A 19,445-nucleotide genomic window follows, 5' to 3' on the forward strand; every position below is an offset into this window, starting at 1 on the left:
CAGTTATTAATTATTTTGTCCTTTTTGCAATATTCTATGACTTGTAATCGATGTGAGCAATTCTAATTCACATAAGTCATTTTATGTATGTAAAATGAATATGAACATGAATCATACCAAATTAAACTTATTTTCTATCCAATGCCTTTTTAAAACACACACACACACACATACACTTTTTTGAGCTTACCTATAAAAAGTAGCATTAAAGCTATCTCAGTAAATAATGCAGAAAAGCACATACTTCACTGCTGATGGCAGTGGAAAATTTAACTGTTATGTTGTGCTTTGATACCTGTGTATATACGTATTTTTTTTCTATGAATTAGTTTTAGTTTTAAAAACTTACATTAAGACACATGGTACTAGCTGGGTGGGTCAAACTCTGTGGATGCTTCTCACAAAAGTGCCATCGGTGGAATCAGCTTAATCAGCACACGATAGACAATTATCCCTAGCTGCTGGAGGAGGCATGTCAGACAATTAAGCTGACTCCACTGATTGCACTTTAGTGAGGATCCCCCAACAGAGTTGGACCAACCCAGCTAGTACAATTTTTGAATCGGAATTCAGTCTTAGAAATGTAAAGCAAAGGGAGATTAATTTCAAACAAAATTGTTTTTTAAATAATCACTGGCAGTTGCACTGAAAGTACAACAGCGCCATTTTTAAAAAAAGCTACAGAGGTACAGTCCAAATCATGACAAAAAGCCATCTACTTCTGAACATGTCTTCCATTAGTAACTATTAAAGATAATTGCCATTAAGTGCACCCTTTATGTAAATTAACTATAATAAAGGATGCACTGAAAGGTCACAGTCAGATGTGACAGAACGGTCCTTCCAACTGAATTCAATTTCAAAATCATTTGAATAAAGAATAAAGTTGAGTTTCTTTCCAAGATATTTAATTTGGGGTCATGTCGATACTCCCCCGCACCGTTATTCCCCTGCACCGATACTCCCCCGCACCGATAATTCCCCTTAGTAATTTTTTGTATTATGCGCATCGATACAACCCCACACCAATAGATCCCCGCACCGGTACATCCCCGCACCGATACTCCCCCACACCGATACTTCCCCACACCGATACTCCCACTCAGTATATCTGTAAATTGTAGGGGAATATCGGTGGGGAGAAGTATTGGTGCGGGGATGTACCGGTATGGGGGAGTATCAGTGCGGGGGACTATCGGTGCGGGGACGTATTGACATGTAACCTTTAATTTTATGTTATAAAAGCAAAGTGAGTATGAATATTACAGAACAAGAATTTAAAGGGGAACCATATCCTAGATATTGTCATCAATATCCCCCATGTTATTTGTACATGTTCACCTGACACCTGGATTTTCCTAACTCAACTAAAAATCATGTTTATTTGCCAGACCTATTTTAGGCACTCAATTCTTAACCACTTGTCTTCATATGCTCTTAAAGACAGTGAAAATATAGACACATTTTGACAGGCAGTAAGATTTGTATCATCTTTGTCTTCCCTAGTTACTACCAGTACATGCAGTATTGGAATTCATCTCTCATATTTTTCACTTCACAAAATTGTATTTTTTACTAACATATTGGCCTTGCTTAAAGGATAAACCAACTTCTAATTACTGTTTCTCTTCAAAACTGCTATTTTGAACTATTACTGTTAGCAGGGTATGTGTATGTGCCTGGCAGGTATGCTGGCCTAATGTTAGTTAGTGGCCTAAGTGATGGATGACAGCCCTACAGCTATAATAGTACAGGTGCAGCCATCATATAACTTACAACACAACACACTTCACTGTGTCACACTAGTCAGTGCACCAGCAGCTAGGTAATAAGATGGAGAGATTTTAAGCAAAAAATAGTTTTGAAAATAGTTCTAGCATTACCTAATCAAGTGAGCTGCGTAGGACTGCTGTAACATGTTTGTAATAATGAGAGAGTTTATTTCCAGTTCAGATAACATACCTAGTTTTCCCTTCCTCTTTGCTGATGGAATGATAGCTTTTGAAATTGTATATTAGTATGTTATCTTTTTAGTACTTTTCTAGTTCTGTCAACAGGATCTGTGTGATATCAGATTCATTAACTTTTTTGACAATTAATGAAGTTAAAATGTTTTAAGCATGGCATATTTCACTCATAAAATGCTAATTGCAATTTTATTTTGTTCCAAAACAAACAAAAATGCCCCTTTTTTTGTTGTTGATCTAAATGCAAATACTGAAGCTTTTCATAAAACCAACCTTCATTGGAACAGAGAAACTGTTGATAATTATTCATGTACATATGTATCTACAGGTTTTATCAAAATAAGAAAATATAATTGTTTTCAAATACTATGTGCCATGGTCATAACATTAGATAGCCAATCAGCTTTTTGGTTGGAGTACCGTGGTCCACAATGTAATGGATCCAACAAAAGTTGAGAGCAAATTATGCTTTTACACATCTATATATTTAGAACATAATACATTGAACATCAGACTGAATTCAAATCATATCATATAATACACATGATGCGATAATTAACTTTAATCAAATATATTAAATAACGAACAGTTCACCAGTTTTCTATACTTGCTATGACAAGTGTCATTCACTTAATTTTTTCCAAATTCTGATTACATTTGGCAGTAAAAGGGTCAGATCTCCAACTGGAGCAAAGAAGCAAGATTCAGCTTTATCACATTATCTTGGATGTGTTGTACCATCGGTAGGGTAAGGGTAGTAATTTTATGATAATCAAGTCATACCAGCTGTAAGATATAAACAATATATCCATAAATGCATAAAGTTGATGGCCGAGCTTAATGTCTATGATCATGATAGACAGTCATCATCACCATGACGAAGATAAAGACTGTCTTGTCTCTTTTCTGCCCCATTACTATATTACATGTTCTTCTACAAAGGACTGACTTTAAAACACTTTTTATAAGAAATGTAGGGTACTGATAGCTCTCTAAGTTTTAAGATTTAAAAGTTCTGCAGCTTTGTTGAAGCATTCTCTTATGCTATATTTACAAATCTAGGGTTTTGCAGATATTTGCTTTATTTATGACAGACACCCAATTTACAACCTATAAGACCTTAGTAATGATATATATATATATATATATATATATATATATATATATATATATATATATATATATATATTTTTTTTTTTTTTTTTTGTTTTGTTAAATTTTAAGAGAATCGTGCAATATCACTGAGGGTCACTGACCATTTCTTCAGACACAGTCATAAAGTGATTAATGTTTACGAATCAAATGTACTAATTCTATCCTGACATGCATTTAACCAGCTCAGGAGCCTGCATAAAGTAGTTCATCAAATGTACAAAAAATATTGTACGTCTTCGTGCAGATTGCCCATATATCACGCCCTACATAACATGATATTATGTACCTGGTAGAGCATAGTCCAAGTACACAAAACATATCAGCATTTGTCTTTAGCTCCGAGTCTGTAAAACTTGGATTTCATGTCTGTCATCCTAGTTCTTCAGCTGAGACCAAGCCTGTATTGCCAGTAATTTCAAAAGGAGTCTTTTTCAGAAAAATCATATTTTTACCTCCTCAGTTAACCCAACTTGTACATGTATATTGTACATGTACATGGTATAACACACATCTATTTTGATTTTGATTCCATCTAATGAATGTTATATACAATCCACTGTACATATTAGAGCAGCAGACAAAAAGATTACTTTGATATGACATTTTTACACTGAAAAATTGCCAGGTGATATTGTCTAGTCTGTAACATTATTTGGGACCTACCATGTGCTTCATCTTGAAAGCTAGGGACCTGACAAAGGTTCAAAAGTTTAGGTCATTTTTCTTTAGCAACTAACTTGCAATAAACTGACTTTATCAGATAAAAAAATCTTAGGATGAAAATAATTGAACCTTTCCTACAACTATAGGTCTCTCTTACATGCGAAGTCTCTCATTTAAATCCCACACTAAACGTTGGACTCTAGTTCTTTCTCGGTATTAAAATAATGTGTGTAATTTGCCCAAATGCCAAAAAAAAAAAAAAAAAAAAAACAGAGGAAAAAACTTTTCCCCATTTTCACAATTTTATACGATTGTAAGGCTCATCTTCCTCAAACAGCATACGGGTTACTATTTTAAATTAATTCAAAACCTATTTCAGTCAATTTTCTCATGTCATGTTAGAAGTTGCCACCTGTAGTGTCTATGGCTTTAGTCCCTTTCTCTGCTATCGGCTGGTCAATCTAACTCCCACCCAGGAGTGGCCTATGTATTAATCACTTTAAATCTAGCTATTACACAGTGTGAGAGGAAACTTAAAACTCCCAAAACAACATTTTCTAATCCATGGCTAAATAAAGCTGGAATAAGATAAATGGAATGGAATAACTGAATTACTGGGTAGGAACATCTATTTGTCCTTATTGGTTCAGTAGGACAGATTGCTAATGCACCTTAATTTATCTCCTGCAATTAAAATATCTTTTAATTCGAAAAAGTCAACCAAGTGCCTTAATGACCTATAAAAAGGAAGACTGGTTGAGATAATCATGCATGACAAAAATAAGTAAAAAAAATTGTTGTGAAGTGGCAATCATAACATTACACTATTCAATATGCCGCAATTATGAAACTCTTTAATTGTAATTTACTTGATATAACCTGTTTGGTATAATTTTAAGATGAATTTATGCAATAAAAAAGACAGAAGTTTTGCATCCATATCTTAAAAATAAATGTGGAGAATTACAATAACTTAAATTATAATCCTATTAGTGAATTTGAACTGCATTTTTTATGTTCCACTTTACCAATTCCATTTATAATTCCGTTTGAAACAATTTCAAATTGTTCTACCTTATTTACTTCTGATTTAAGCATTAATGAGTGTCATCTTTTTTTATAATGAACCTCTAAGCCTGTTCACAAATCTAATTTTTCTTAGCATATTAAATTTTCATGCACAAAGGACCATGGGCAGATCCCCCATATTAACAAGTGAGGGGAAGAAAAAAACATTTTGTGCCCAATCCCCAAAACAACTATTTTAGCACACAAAATATGGCAGTACAATTCACAGAATGTATCTTCTCTCCCTTTATGGGAAGATCTGAGGTTGCATAAATAATTTTGTTTTGAAAGTAGCACCACCATCTAGACCTGTGCATGAGGGTATGAAATATGGAGTCAATCTCCCTCCTTTCCATATTTTGTTCCATTCAAATAAGTGTCCAAACAGAATGACAGTCATAAAGGTTGCAGCTGCAGGTGTGCTCTTAGCTATGGAACACATTCAATAGAAATCTTCATCAACTTAGTAGTAAAATCCTGATTCCATTACACTCTGTATTAAAAAAGACACAGTGAGCATACATTCAAATTTGTAGCATTCTGTTATGTGAAAAGCTACCTCCTGTTACATTTTATTGCAGGTCTATAATTTTTTTAAAACCTAGGCTAGATAACTTCCAATTACATTCTATAATGCTACAGCCTATTTGTTGATGACACTATCCTCCAAATTACTTGATCAAACATGAACAGTATTGCCATCAGTACAACAATAGGTATGATAGCATATGTGCTTTTGCATGCACAAACATACATTTGAACTACCAGTAATTCCATGTATATGAAGATGAAATGAATAGTGCATTTTCAACAATAATCTAAGGGGGCATATTAACTACATTTGATATTTAATGTAAAAGATTTCGATCAAGCTTTTGATCAAGTTGGCTTTCCCAATGCCTACATCTTCTTATTCCCAAAACACTGTATCAAAACTGTTTCCAGATTATTCAAACATAATTAGTCAAATAAAATTGAGAACAAAGTCAAAACAATTATGAAAATGGCATATGTAAATTATTTAATTATTATAAATCACTTAAATTTAGCAAAAATAATTCACCCCTATGAAATCTCACAAACACTATAATGCATATGAATTCACTCTGCATTTAGTAAGAAAAAAAAAGAACTACTGTATTCAAATATTGCATATAAGAGGAATAACAACTCTTCATTTTTGTGGGAAAAGTGCCATAAAGTGGATTTTCCTTGGGTAAATGACACTGTTCCCTTATATACCAATTGTTAATGAATCTGTTTTGACATTCAAAGCAAGTCGCAAAGTGTTTTATGTGTGTAATTTGTAATTTTCTCTTGAGATACCAGTAATTATCAAGGGTAGCAACCTATGAAGGTCCACGTGGTCCGATGGCAGAGATTCAAGAATAATCGTGATAACTGCCATTTTGGTAAATGAAATGGCATTTACTATATTCCTATGTATTGTTTACAATTTTTACAATATTTATTGTGGAAATTTGGAAATTCATATGAAGAGTTTGTTATGCCTTTAAATTCATTTTTATTATATTTTGTTTTATCCCCCCACCCCCACCCAACAAAGAAAGATTGTCTTACTAGTAGTTCAAGGGATGTTCAGAAAGGAACTAAAATCTCAGTCATCTTTAGCCTTACAAATGAGAATTTACATAAATGACAAGAAAATTACATGTTTTGTTACATATGTAATAAGCATTTGTAGTCAGTTACAAGATGGCATGCTAGTGTGTAACATTCAGCCAGCCCACTAAGACAATGTGGCACCAGAATGGGCAGAAGACAGCCATTTAGTGCCAAGTTTGCCGTCTGGAACTGAAAGGTATCTGATAAAATACAATCTTTAACTTTAAGGCTGAAGTAAAAAAAATAAAATGGATAAAAATGTCTGCATTCTTTGATTTAAATATAGTTTAAATTGTGATGTTTTACAGATAGGAGCATGCTGTCTCCAGGGCTACTCACCATGTCAGACCACAGATTTGTATCGCATAGGCTGTAATCTGGGATGATTTTTTTATATTGTGACATTTACATAAATAAATTTCAGGCTGCAAAAATAGAAGTAAGAGAGAGAGAAGGGGAGAGAGAGACCCAGTGAAGATAAATTATCTAAACAACGGATTACTTCTTTTACTATTTCAAAATTATACTACTTCTACAAATGAGTCTAAAGTTGAAATGAATATCACAGTGCCATGTGATATCTTTATGACAGTATTACATAAAGTTGTTATTTGTTTAAATCAAAGCTATCTTACCTATGTTCAAATTCACTGCTGTGTCAGCTACTCTTTGTAATCACTTAAACCTCCTTGAAAAAAAGTTACTATTTCAAATATTGTTTAAGAGAGAAAAAGGAGAACAAAGAAACCACTGAATGTCACAGGACAGTCTAACAGTCGTGACAGTGTAATGGAATAACAGGTCAACCCAGGCATGGAAATGAGGAAAGTTAAATTCATCTATTCCAGCAGAACCATATTTCATAATTTCCGTAGCATTGGCCTTTATTCATCTTTGTACACACAACCCGCATGACAGAATCATCTCATGAAAATGCACATATTTCAGCCACCAGTAGGCGTAACCATGGACGGTTATAAGAACTAAAGAACGCTCACTGCTATAACAAATGATGATGAAAATAATTACTTGCCGGAACCAATGAGAATGAAGTGTTGTTGGTGATGACAATAGAAAAGGTCATCAATCAGTTATGCTCTAATTCAGGTAGGACAGAAATGGAGGGCTTACCACATCCAGTTCTGTGTGTAGGGTACTAGTACCATATGCACTGCCAACAGGGGGCACAGCTCACCTGTGACAAACAAGGAGTTAATCACTAAAGCCATAATCACTCATGTATTCAGGACACTGTCTCTTTCTCATTGAAATGATATATTGTATTAACTGTTCTTTGCTGCTTAACACCTGTTGGCTGTTGGTAATGTGATGTTTATTATGCATGCAAGTCTCTACAGTAATATGCCATGGACAGGAAAAGTCATTAGTACAGATTGATAGTCCAAGATCTTACAATAAATAAATTTTCATTGAAGTGAAATGTCTTGGTTAAACATGAACAGGCAGTAATTCATAATGTTTTTAATTTAAAGGCTCAAAAGTAAAACCATCTATGTCTATTGAACAAAATGTCCAACCTACGTGTATGAACCACATACTCTGAACAAGCATAAACTTCTTATATGCTACTAATGCAAAACACAATGTCTGCTTAGAAAGATAACATTCTTCAAAACTTATCTTTTACTATCTTTAGTAATATCATGCTATAAGACAACATGTTTTTCTTTCCAATTTACTATATCTAAGTTCACATATGACATTAGACCAAACACATATCTCATGGATGTAAAGAATAAATAAATACTCTTACTTTTCTCCTCTTTATTTTTATTTATTTATTTATTTATTTTGAGAAATTGGCAAATAAATTAATAAGACACTAGTGCAAACATATATGGGAACAAATCAGCACCTATACATCACAAACTGAATGCTGACTTCTAACTACAATGTCCCTCTTCAATGACAATATCATTATATATCACAGGCCTGTAGCCAGGGGGATTTCGGGGGGTTAGAAAGAACCGCACCTTTTGCTGGGAAAAGGTCCACTCTGGGTAAAATTTAATGTAAGTACATGATGTTTTTATGGAAAAAGGTCCACTTTTTAGAAAACGAACCCCCCTTTTGAAATTGCTGGCTACGGGCCTGTATCATAATAGTTATGATTTCAAAAGTAATGTAGTCTACGTAGATATAAGAGTTTAGGAACCAATTTCAATGTGCAAAACAAAAACTACAACTATAATGATGACTATTCACGTAAAAAAAATAATAACTGAAGCACACTTTATTGAGTGGGTTTATACACAGATATGATATTCTGCACAACAGAAAAGCAACGACACTGCAGTAATATATGCATTAATTCTATTATATAGTGTATTTTCTATGCATATAATGTTAATGTCAGTTTATCATAAAATTGTAGTCATTAGCTGCCTGTTGCAGCTATTTACTCATCTGACACATTAATAGTGACACTTGTATCACTTGCTGATCAGACAGCAGGAATGTCTATAATGATCATGTACAACATCTTTGGCAGCCCCAGGTACTTAGTACGGCTGATCCACACGACATATTGACTAGATGTAATCAGCACTAAATATTTGCAGTTTGCAGTTTGTTAAAATTAAAAAAAAAAAATCTTGAGTTATACAGTATGTATATTCCTTTAAATGACTGGGTAGTTATTTTTTCCCCCTTATAATTCTTATTTATAATTCTTATTTATCTTCCCTGTTAAAATTCTTTCTTTATATGGCAAAATATCCTACCTGAAAATTTACTTATAACAATAAAGTGTATTTCATTCTTTATAATTCAAATGTCTCCGTAGATTCAAGTTCAAAGATGAATTAAAGAACTGTTCATAGGATTTTCATGGCTCTACTACAGTTTGAATGTCGGTAGGAATGAATAAGAAAATTCGCAAATTGCAGTTTTTCCTGATGATATCTTAAATCAACCCATAGGACCAGACCATATTACCATTACCGCAACCAGTCTCTTGACTGCTAGTTATGCATCGACTTACCGTAACTTGGAGTGTGTTCTGATTGCAGTATGTCTCTGCTTGATTGTTGCAACAAATGTACGACCTGCACCACGTCTTTGGCTGTCTCATCTAACACAATTATTTAAAAAAACGCCATCTGATTATACATGTAGTAGGCCTACTATAAAGAGAAAAACAACAAAGTGTGGTGCTGCTCCCATGTCTGATACGCCTGTTGATCGTGTTAAGATGCCCAAAGACAGATTTATCTACTCTATACCGTTAGAAAATAATAACCGTTTAAACGTTTTTTTAATCAGCATCATATTTGAATTTCGTTCAACCTGGCGAAGTTCATTGACATCCTTTTTTTTTGTCTATCTAAGGTTTAAATTTGCAGATGACTTTTACACATCATTCATTGAACTGAGAAAAGTGTTTTAGGCAGTTTTGTTGATCACAGTGACTCTGATTTTTTTTTCTTTTTTTTTTTTTTTTTTGTAATGGAAATTAGATGACATGATTTCCGTCAGTTGCGGTTTTTCCGTTCACAAGAAAGTTCCGTCGTCATCAAAATTTAGTATTGCATATGACATTAGAGATCAGAAAACATGAAATTCATAATTTATTCTGTTGCATAAGCGATAATCAGCTCTCTTCATGTCTCTTGATCATCACCTTCAAGTATAAGTGTGATCACATCCATTTAATCTCTAATTCAACATTGACAAACAGCATGGAACGGACATGTAACATGAGGTGAACTTTTTATTTTCCATAAAATCTAAAAGAATAAATTAGTATATAATCAATAAAACAGCTCAACAACAAATAGGAATAAGTAGCCTACCGAATAACGGTCAACAAATTTTAACAAAGTGTATAAATTTACCCTGTAATAACATATCACAATAATACAACGTTAAAAGTATGTACCACTCAAGCTTGAAAATCCCAATGTGGGGGATAAATTTGGATAATATACCTTTAACCCTTACTTAACCTAGTAAAAATACCTTCGTGTACAATTGGCATGTGCATGTATGAGAAAATATCAGTATAGGCTATTTGGAGTCAGTAAACAAAACCAAGATTCAAAACTAAAGAATATTATGACGATCCCAAAAGATGTCTCAAATTTAAAAAAAATAGATCTTACATCGTGACTGATAGTCTACACATTTCAGTCTTCAATAAACATCGCTTTGATTATTTCCTTATAGCATCTAACCTTCCCTCACAGCAAACATACATACATGTAAGGTAGTCCATATAATAAAACAAAAAGTAAATGTCTAAATAATATTTCGAAAACATCACAGTTTGCATCAGGCTAGCACCAACATTTGTGTGATCACGCTGGTGTCATCAAAGCAAAAACATTAGTTCAATGACCCTGGGTTTCCCAAAGATCTGAACCTCTCTGCCATAACATGAGAAAATGAGTCCTTAACACTGTTAACTAGACTGTGAACATGATGAATTAACACCAGGTCTCTGGCGTACCTTTCACTTTTATTCGGATAACTCTTCCAACCGGAAGGGGTTTCTGTTTGGTAAAATTTTACTAGACCATCTTCTGTTTCATTTATGAATTCGTTTATTTCACAGACTATGTCGTACATGAGATTCTCGAGATTTTCTAACAGATGAGTATCCGTGATATCTGCAGTTTGTTTGTGTGTCAAATATTCGGCATGTTCGTGTTCCCGTATGATCTCCAAGTGCATCGTCTCTTTTCGGAGAGATTCCGACACATTTCTCAAAAAGGTTATGCAAGAACCCTGAAAATAGAATATAGTATTACATTATCAAAAATGATTAGCCATGAAATTAATATGTACGACAATTAAATCCATTTTAAGCCTTAAAAATAAGGAAAAAAGAAATGTAACTATAATTATCCTATAAAGTTTAAACAAGCAGTTTTGGCTGGCGTTGTTCTACACCAAAGTCAACACATCAGTCCTTTTTCAATTTTCATCATGTTATTTGGTTTCAACTTACATTGCAAATGCCCGATTCATTGACCACTGGTCGTCCGTTCTCGTAATAGATCAGACTCGGCAGCGACGTCGGTGATTTAACGGATTTCAGTACGAAGTTGAAAATTTCAACATTGTCGTGGTATCTATTATTCAACTGGAAACGCATAACATCACAAACGTAAATAAGTCATTCAAAACATTGAATTTAAAAGCCTAGTTCATACAATTGAAACTCTTTGAATGCGGGCATTATTTAAGCTATATGTAATTAACACCGTGATGACCCAAGCCTTGGATACAAAAAGAACCGCTTTGCCATGTTCAAATGCAGGTAACTGATAGCGATATTTACCAAAATGATAATTCTGTCGTCGGCAACTATAAAATAGATGAACACTATTTTCTATCCTACAGATGCCTTTCTCAAAGGTACTGCATTTGTTGCTAATTGAAAGAGACCTTCCTCGATCAACGAGCCAATATTGTTAAACCAAAAGACCAGTTAAACCTTTTAATAAAACAATTTTGTAAGGGAAAGAAAATTCCTTCAATTTTTTTGCCTTTAAATACATTTAAAACGATTGATTATAATCTGTGCAGTGCCCTTACCCATCTTTTCTTGATGCTGTGCGCCTGATTAGATATCTGGATAGTGTGGTCCAAAAATACATTAAGCGCTTCCTCTAGGTTAGCCAATGTTTCGTTCGATATTGTGACAGCTTTCGGCACGTTATCTGCCTTTTTTCCACCTCGGGCACACGGCATGTTCCATCGAAGATCACTGGACGGCAACGGGGATGTTGTAGATAACTGTATCACAGTCACAAATACACTCACCAGTATCAAGGTCAGCATCTTTCCTACACATAAAGAGAATCATAAAGTGTTATTCACCACGAAGCCAATTTCTTTTCAGATCGAAATAACAATACGAGTGTCTAAATCTCGATTAAGGTTTATATATCTTTTTTCCGCACAACATACAAAAGAAAAGTTACATACCACAGTATAATAAATGATTATCGTAAATATGGGCACTTTGATCTTACCGTTCAAAGGTTAAAATTACAAAAGAAATCCCCCTTATTAAGTTTAGAACAGCTTCTTTTCAGACTATAACTTTTGAATTGTTAGAAGTTGTCTGATCTTTTTATTTATACAACATTCGGGGAAGTAAAATAAGAACATTTGTCATAAGAAATTCCGTCATAAATACTATCGCTGATCATCTGAAGGGCATGTTAAATATAGCAACAGAGACTTATGACTCTTGAATCCGGTCTACAAGGAGGATACAAAGAGAATTTCCGGTTGTTATATTTTATTAAAATTTCAAGAAATTGTTAGATCTCGACGTCACTTTTATGTGGCCTAAAAAGTAAGATTTAGAATTTAAGGAAAATGTGTCTTTTGCGTCCATAACAGAATAAAGTAGAAGATACTGCAAGTCTAGAATCTCAAACCACAACCTACAGGTTGGGAAAGGTCCTTCTTCATTGTAGATTTGAAAAACAGTATGCACTGCGTGCCTATCTGAAGGCATTTCAGTAATGGAGGATGAGGGGCATATATAAATGTCGTTAAGGTCATTTAAAAAAACTGAGGGGACACTATATTCCCGAGATTGGGGCAATGTCACTAGTGACTGCTATGTCATCACATAATGTTTATTTATAAATAGACAGGCGGCCTTCGTACATCATGCGATATATATATAATAAATTATATTTTATATATAATAAATTAAGAAAGGATTTTTGTGTAGATAAGTGAATGTGTATAAGGTTTGTAATATAATGTAGTTGTCGTGTTGTAATGGATGTACCCTTGGCCCGCGGGGCTGAATTACAGTTGAATAAACTACCTAAAACAAAATTAAAACATTTGGTCAACCCAAAGAATTCTTTCCTGGTCTGCCGGACTTCCCAATTCCGCTTGTGAAGACTCTGTGTGCTGGCATGGTGTCAATGTATGAGAATGCAACTAAACGCTCCCCCCTTTTTTTCATTACACGGATTCTAAAAGTTCAAATAGCTTTTCAGTTCAATTCATTTGATTTCCCTATAGCCTTACTTGTTATGGTTGGCCACAAGCATTTGTCCTGACACACGGAAGTTGATATATTATGTTACATACTGCTGGAAATACAGTTTTCCTAATTTTATGTAAAACCAGGTGGGATCGTGCCTATAGCAGAAAGTGCATTCACAGCAGATTTTGTATACAGTATAGGTCTTTATAATTAATAGCAAGGAAAGTCTGCTAAGCCAGAACAATTTATGTCGGGAAAGACATTTTTCAAAGTCATTTTTCAAACATTTGACCTTGAGTCTTTTTCATTTTTTCACGTACCCTCAACTCTACTGAAAGGTGTGACGTTTTTGGGTAGCAAAATCAACAGAACAGGAGCCCAGCTCTTTTGTCTCATGTACTTACGATTGTGGTTTGATGTACAGTATAATTAAAATGCTTATGGAATACAGCCACAAGGAAATTGAGTTACGATATTCTCAAAAACAGAATTTCGAAATAATTTTGACGGACAAACCAGACTTCCAGTCAGTCTCAGGGGCGGATCCAGGATTACTTGAAGAGGGGGGTCCGCGGATGCGAAACCGACCCCCCCCCCCCCCCCGGCGTTGGGTTCGGGGCCCGCTAAAGGGCCCCGATAATATTGGCATGTTAGAGGGCGAATGATGCCTTTTGGTACGGTTTAGAACTATGATTCAACTAGTCAACATTCTAATTTCAAGAGGGGAATAAAAGTGTGATTTTTTTCAGAAATCGAAGGAGGGGGGGGGGGGGGGGTCAGGACCCCCCTGACTTCCCCCCTCCCCTCTAAACCGCCACTGAGTCTAAGGAATTATGTTTAATTTAAGATCGTATAACTCCGATAAGTCAGGACATGACAGCAAGTACTGTCTTGAGGTTACTGACATGAGCTTAGTTTACAGTAAACGTATGTAGAACGTTCCGTCAAAGGTGAGCCTTTCAGCTAAATATTATCTAAATATAATCTTTTTGAAATAAAAGACGTTGTTTTTCTTTTAATCTGCTTGGGTTTGATGTCATAACGGAAAATGTGTCTCAACAATCCGCCGACAGGTAAAATTTTCGTATCTTCATGAAATCATGCGAAGGCACAGGTGTTGAATAGTGGGTGCAGCAGGGGATCAGGCCACCGGGAGGAAATTTCTTGTTTTTGTGAAGGCTTCAAGTGATATGGGGCATACCGGGGTATTGCTTCTGCAATATTAAGTAAAAAGTATCAGACCTGTCGCCGCAGGAGATTTTTATAACACCAAGCGGAAAGTCACAAGCTTAGTAAACCGAGAGAAAAGACAGGGGGTCGTTTGACGCACGTTTCCAAGAAAAGTACGTACAGAAATTTCATAATAACCACCCTGAGCTTCAGAAAAGCTTGAAACAAACCTCTACACTATAGCATACCCATTCAACTTTCACGCAAAAAGGAGGTTTGTTTGAATTTATTATTTTTTTATTTGCATTAAACTTAGTTATATATTTAAGGTTAATACATAAACATTATCTAATAATATCTTTCTACACAGATGCAAGACGGACCCACATCACACCACTGCCAAAACATTTGCGGTCTGTTTAGCGTGACTCCTGTTACAAGTGGACTGGGCTTCGTTCCTAGTTTAGAGTAATAGTTACACAAATTTCAATTTGCCTCAGTTTGAAACATGCAAGTCAATCTTGGCATAAACAGATGTACGGGATGGAAAATAAATTTTTGTCGATTACAATAACATGAACGCATTCCAATGTGAATAAGACAATGAATCATAGATACCGTACAATTTAATGTCTTGTCAATTCAATTTTCAAATGGATAAAAATGACGCAGCTATAAGGACATCGAAGCCATATGCTTCCTCGTTTTCCGACAGGACTCGCAATGTAGGAAACTTAAGACACGAAAAGTTTGAGACTCACGTTAATGTTAAATGAAGGATCAAGAAACACTTTTGTAGTATTATTACCGTTTTTTTTTCAAAAGCAACAAAAGTAGAGTTCATTTTATGATGCAACATCGAGACGCGAGTGAAAATAGCGTGAAAAAATCAGTCTTTATTCAATTCGAGTAACTCTCAATAGTAAGACAAACGTAAATTACTGCAAATATACAAGTGTTTATTTACAAATAACATTTTTTGGTCATAATTTACATCTATGTACAATTCTTTTACATTTTATGACATACATTTATTCTGGCAATAATGAGACAACAATTATTAGAGAAATTCAACTTTCCTCCCAAATGTGTTAAAGAAAGCCACACACACACACACACACACACATCTACCTCATATTTTTAAAAACATTTACTACCTTTTCTTATTATGTGGTCAGTTATACCTTCTTGATATACACCCTTGTCTACAATCTGCACTTGGCAATACCAATATGTTATAATTCTGTTGGCAGATCAAAGGTGCATGCTGGCTGTGCTATTTTCAATAAAAAAAATCTGCCATAATAATCCTTAAGTATGGACTCAATTTTTCTTTTCTTTTTTTTTTAATTTTTCAATATGGAGTCTGTTAATAGGAATGTTTATCAACACTGGCAGATGTCGTCAAATTTATGCATGTACAAACTAGTAGGTATCTAGTTTTAATGTGAATTACAGAGAAGAAAACCAGTTATGCCCTTGTGAGCAACACTAAAACCACTTGCAGGATAGTAGAGTTTAATTGTGGTATTCACTAAGCATCATCATGCCACAGACCTGTGTTATATGGTCAGAGCTTTACACTTCCAGAACAGCCCTCAGTCTGGCAATGTCAATCAGCACTGATGAACTGCACTTTCTTGGGATAACTTCTCATCAAGATGTTGTATGCCTTTCTATAATTTAGTAGATATCCATCTGTTATCATGCAAATTTTAATAGTTTGGCATCCAATTGCTGCCATCCTCCGGTAAAAGCTGCCCAGTTACAAGTAAAATGATGTCCACTATCCACCATATCCCAACTCCTCCCAATGTCATCAACTTGCCTACAGCTGTCCCTAACATGGAAATTTGTAAAAAAAGGTATTATATATATATATATATATATAAGCAGTTTCAAAGGCAACATTATTCATGAGGTATTGTGTAACTTAGATGTAATATCTCAAACTCCATGGAATAAGGCTTCGTTCACATGCAATGTCTATTTTCTAAATTCTATTTTCTATTTGCGGTATGTCTTATGATCACAGTCTGTGCCCTGAATATCCCGCGGCATAATTGCTGGCAGCGCGAGCCAGTTACTATAAGTTACTATAAGTAACTGGCTCGTGCTGCCAGTAATTACGCGGCGGTATATTCAGGGCACAGACCTTGATCATAAGATAGCGCGAATAGAAAATAGAATTTAGAAAATAGACATTGCATGTGAACGAAGCCTAAAACTTATCTTACCAGTGTGACCTAGACAAAACCTGTCTATGCCTAAAAAGCCCAGTAGAACAGAGTAGATGAGAGTGACAACAAAATAATGCCCTGTGTACCTGAAACACAACATGTTTCATGAATATACAACAATGTCTCTAAGGGTTTTGTTTGAAACATTATGAAAACAAAAGGATGATTTTTGTTATCTCTTGCTCTCTTTCTGAAATGTGTCTAACGATTTTAAAGTAAAGCTGTGATTACTACCAGAACCCTTCATTACAATAGCAAAAATGCACCCAGTAAATACACCCAGTAAAACTTCAGAGCAAGTATCTACACATGGCTGTTTGTAAGACCCTTACTTGATACATGGTACTCCATCCTTGAAAAAAGTTCTGTTGCCAAAACATTCGATGTAATCTAACACGCGGCACACTACTTTGGTCTTCTCCACTTCATCATACTTCTGGCCGCCCCACTATATAAAATAGCAGGGAATTTGGCATTAAAATCATCATCATCATTATCATCAAATTTTATACCTGCTGAATAATTTTGGGTTTGAAAACAAGACCTCTACAAATCAGTGTTAGATACAACCATGAGACAAGGCAGCAACTGTTAAGGGCAAGTACAAAATGTGATATATATATACCTATCCTACCCAAGTGGGGCAAAGCTGGCAAGTACAGCTGCAGATCATCTGGCCCAAATTTTCTGTGAAAATACTTAGTCAACAATTTCTAACAATGCTAAGCATTAGAAAAAATATATATACCATAATAAATATAATGGTATTTACCTTAACACAACCATATCCTAACTCATCCCTAGCTGTCAGGTTCCCATCATGATCAGTTGGCTCTTCACAACCAATAAACTCTTCTGGCCTTAAAAAACAACAACATTCTATGATATTTTTCAACAACTGCAAGCCAGCATATTCGGTTGACTGTGCATGACAACATGGACACCCCCCTACAAATGGATTGCAGGTTACTTTGAACGACCCAATAAAAAAAGTGAAGTGGAATAAAAAAAATCATAGTATGGTGAATGACAACAAAATAAACAACAATATGATTATTTCGGTACAGACCATTAGGTATAAGATCTTACAAATTCTAGATGACATTCAAAATGGTGAGAAAAAAAGGTTGATACACTACTGCTGTGAGCTGTGTAACTGGCTGACTGCTAGTGAGAAGCTACAAACTTAATCAAAGTTCTTGGATTAAAATATTAATTGGGTCTTCATGCCTAGCTCCTCTAACTCTTTTGTGGTAAATTTCAAGTTTCTATGACATCATTTAAGGGCTGAAAATCCAGTGGGGTAATTTTTTACTCATTTTTGAAAGTGCTGTCTCAAAAATGACAGATGTGGTGCTATTTAAACTTAAAGCAATAATAACTCTTCCTTTGAGATTCAAAATTCCACAAGAAATACATTGTAAACAATGCATGGAAATATATTCTATTCCATTTTACCACTAAAACAGCCGTTATTGTAGTAAAACTAAAATCTGTGCTTGTCAGATGCCTTTCAATGCCTTTCTTCCCGGTCGTCAAGGCATCTGTTGCCAATGACATTAGGGTGTCACGCAGATTCTCGCATTCATTCGAGACCAGAATAACATCTGGCGCCAAACCCCTGATGCAATACGCAGATGTAAGTTGCGAGTTTTTGTACAGTGCATCGGATAATGAAAAGCCCAGAATTGCACACATTGTAGATATAAATGCATTTTGAGCAATAAGACGAATATATCTTATGAATCTTATATTATTGTTATATAGCGTTGTTGTCGTCTGCTTTTGCCGCGGTTTTAAGTAGGTCACCAGAAACTATGCAATGTCAGAGAGGGCTCCGTCAGTTAAAATCTCTCTTAATCTCTTAAGAGATTTTAACAAAAAACCAAACGTTTAGGAAAAAACCCTAGACTAACTTTGAATGCAGGAATGGGGTCGCTGACCATTGGTAAGTACGGGAAAATTGCCGTTTACTCTAGGAAAATCCAGTTTTTGGCCAAAACGAAGAGCTATTATGACTTTAAATAACTTTTGATCGAAATGAGAAAACTAAAAGTATCAACTGTTTAATAATACTCAAATTTGTGGCTATCTGTGTGCCGAATTTCAAGTCTCTAGCTCAATTAGACAAATCGTGTGTAACCCCACTTAATCAGAAAAACAGCAAAATCCCTGGTAAATCTAAAAGATAGAACAACAAGCAATGTCTTTCGTCCCTCTTCCCCATTTGAACTCTAAATATATTATTGATAAAATACATGTGTGACGGCTCGATGTGTACCACTTACTAGAACTAATATAACATTTATTATTTTATGGGGTAAACTTACAGGTACTCACAGAGGACCAAAGGCCCTTCAGGGTTATAATGATACCCCTCTTCTTCACTGTATCTTTCTTGACCAATTGGTACGTATATATTATCTGTTTGCAGATTGAGAATGAGAACAAATTGAAGTAAAATAAAAAACAAGCTGACGACGGCTGCTCTCAAGGAAGCAGCCATTCTCATACGCACGCCATAAAGTAGTACTTCATACATTAACCTAACTTTAGTTCGGTACACTTTTA

The 19,445-nt window shown here is 34.9% G+C and overlaps 3 protein-coding genes and 2 long non-coding RNA genes across 5 annotated transcripts in view; 2 read left to right on the forward strand and 3 right to left on the reverse strand.

Moving 5' to 3' along the window:
* The window catches only part of LOC106160779 (fibroblast growth factor receptor-like 1), a 37,343-nt gene extending 29,933 nt beyond the window's left edge, over window positions 1–7,410 (reverse strand). The window contains exon 1 of the mRNA XM_013537505.2: window positions 7,115–7,410. The gene's annotated coding sequence lies outside the window, so the exon portion shown is untranslated. The remainder of the gene's footprint in view (window positions 1–7,114) is intronic.
* LOC106160781 (uncharacterized) lies at window positions 3,191–7,914 on the forward strand. Its single transcript, XR_001238161.2, has 2 exons — window positions 3,191–6,675; window positions 6,904–7,914. It is a non-coding gene; the product is annotated as an uncharacterized LOC106160781 (long non-coding RNA).
* Window positions 7,915–10,194: 2,280 nt separating this feature from the next.
* On the reverse strand, window positions 10,195–12,649 carry LOC106160740 (uncharacterized). The gene is made up of 4 exons (XM_013537410.2): window positions 12,482–12,649; window positions 12,042–12,292; window positions 11,452–11,586; window positions 10,195–11,228 (listed from the first exon to the last, which is right to left on the reverse strand). Exons 2-4 carry the CDS (start codon window positions 12,285–12,287, stop codon window positions 10,827–10,829), a joined length of 783 nt encoding a protein of 260 aa, XP_013392864.1. The 5' UTR covers window positions 12,288–12,292; window positions 12,482–12,649; the 3' UTR covers window positions 10,195–10,826.
* A 1,632-nt stretch (window positions 12,650–14,281) lies between these two features.
* Window positions 14,282–15,742, forward strand: LOC147764445 (uncharacterized). Its single transcript, XR_015335085.1, has 2 exons — window positions 14,282–14,807; window positions 15,005–15,742. It is a non-coding gene; the product is annotated as an uncharacterized LOC147764445 (long non-coding RNA).
* On the reverse strand, window positions 15,573–19,408 carry LOC106160731 (TM2 domain-containing protein 2). Its single transcript, XM_013537399.3, has 5 exons — window positions 19,205–19,408; window positions 17,647–17,734; window positions 17,207–17,322; window positions 16,872–16,960; window positions 15,573–16,474 (listed from the first exon to the last, which is right to left on the reverse strand). Exons 1-5 carry the CDS (start codon window positions 19,384–19,386, stop codon window positions 16,350–16,352), a joined length of 600 nt encoding a protein of 199 aa, XP_013392853.2. The 5' UTR covers window positions 19,387–19,408; the 3' UTR covers window positions 15,573–16,349.
* Window positions 19,409–19,445: the final 37 nt, after the last annotated feature.

The sequence above is a fragment of the Lingula anatina genome, chromosome 1 (genome assembly GCF_051362555.1).
Source record: "Lingula anatina isolate TDL-2025a chromosome 1, LinAna3.0, whole genome shotgun sequence".
NCBI lineage: Eukaryota > Metazoa > Brachiopoda > Lingulata > Lingulida > Lingulidae > Lingula > Lingula anatina.

Coding starts and splice junctions, on each gene's coding strand:
- LOC106160731 (XM_013537399.3), bottom strand. CDS start 19,386: ATGAGAATGGCTGCTTCCTTGAGAGCAGCCGTCGTCAGCTTGTTTTTT. Junction 17,323..17,646: donor TAGGATATGGTTGTGTTAAG/GTAAATACCATT, acceptor TATTTTATATAG/TGGGGCGGCCAGAAGTATGA. Junction 16,961..17,206: donor GATGGAGTACCATGTATCAA/GTAAGGGTCTTA, acceptor GTTGTGTTTCAG/GTACACAGGGCATTATTTTG.
- LOC106160740 (XM_013537410.2), bottom strand. CDS start 12,287: ATGCTGACCTTGATACTGGTGAGTGTATTTGTGACTGTGATACAGTTA. Junction 11,587..12,041: donor ACAGCATCAAGAAAAGATGG/GTAAGGGCACTG, acceptor ATGCGTTTCCAG/TTGAATAATAGATACCACGA. Junction 11,229..11,451: donor ATGAATCGGGCATTTGCAAT/GTAAGTTGAAAC, acceptor TTCTATTTTCAG/GGTTCTTGCATAACCTTTTT.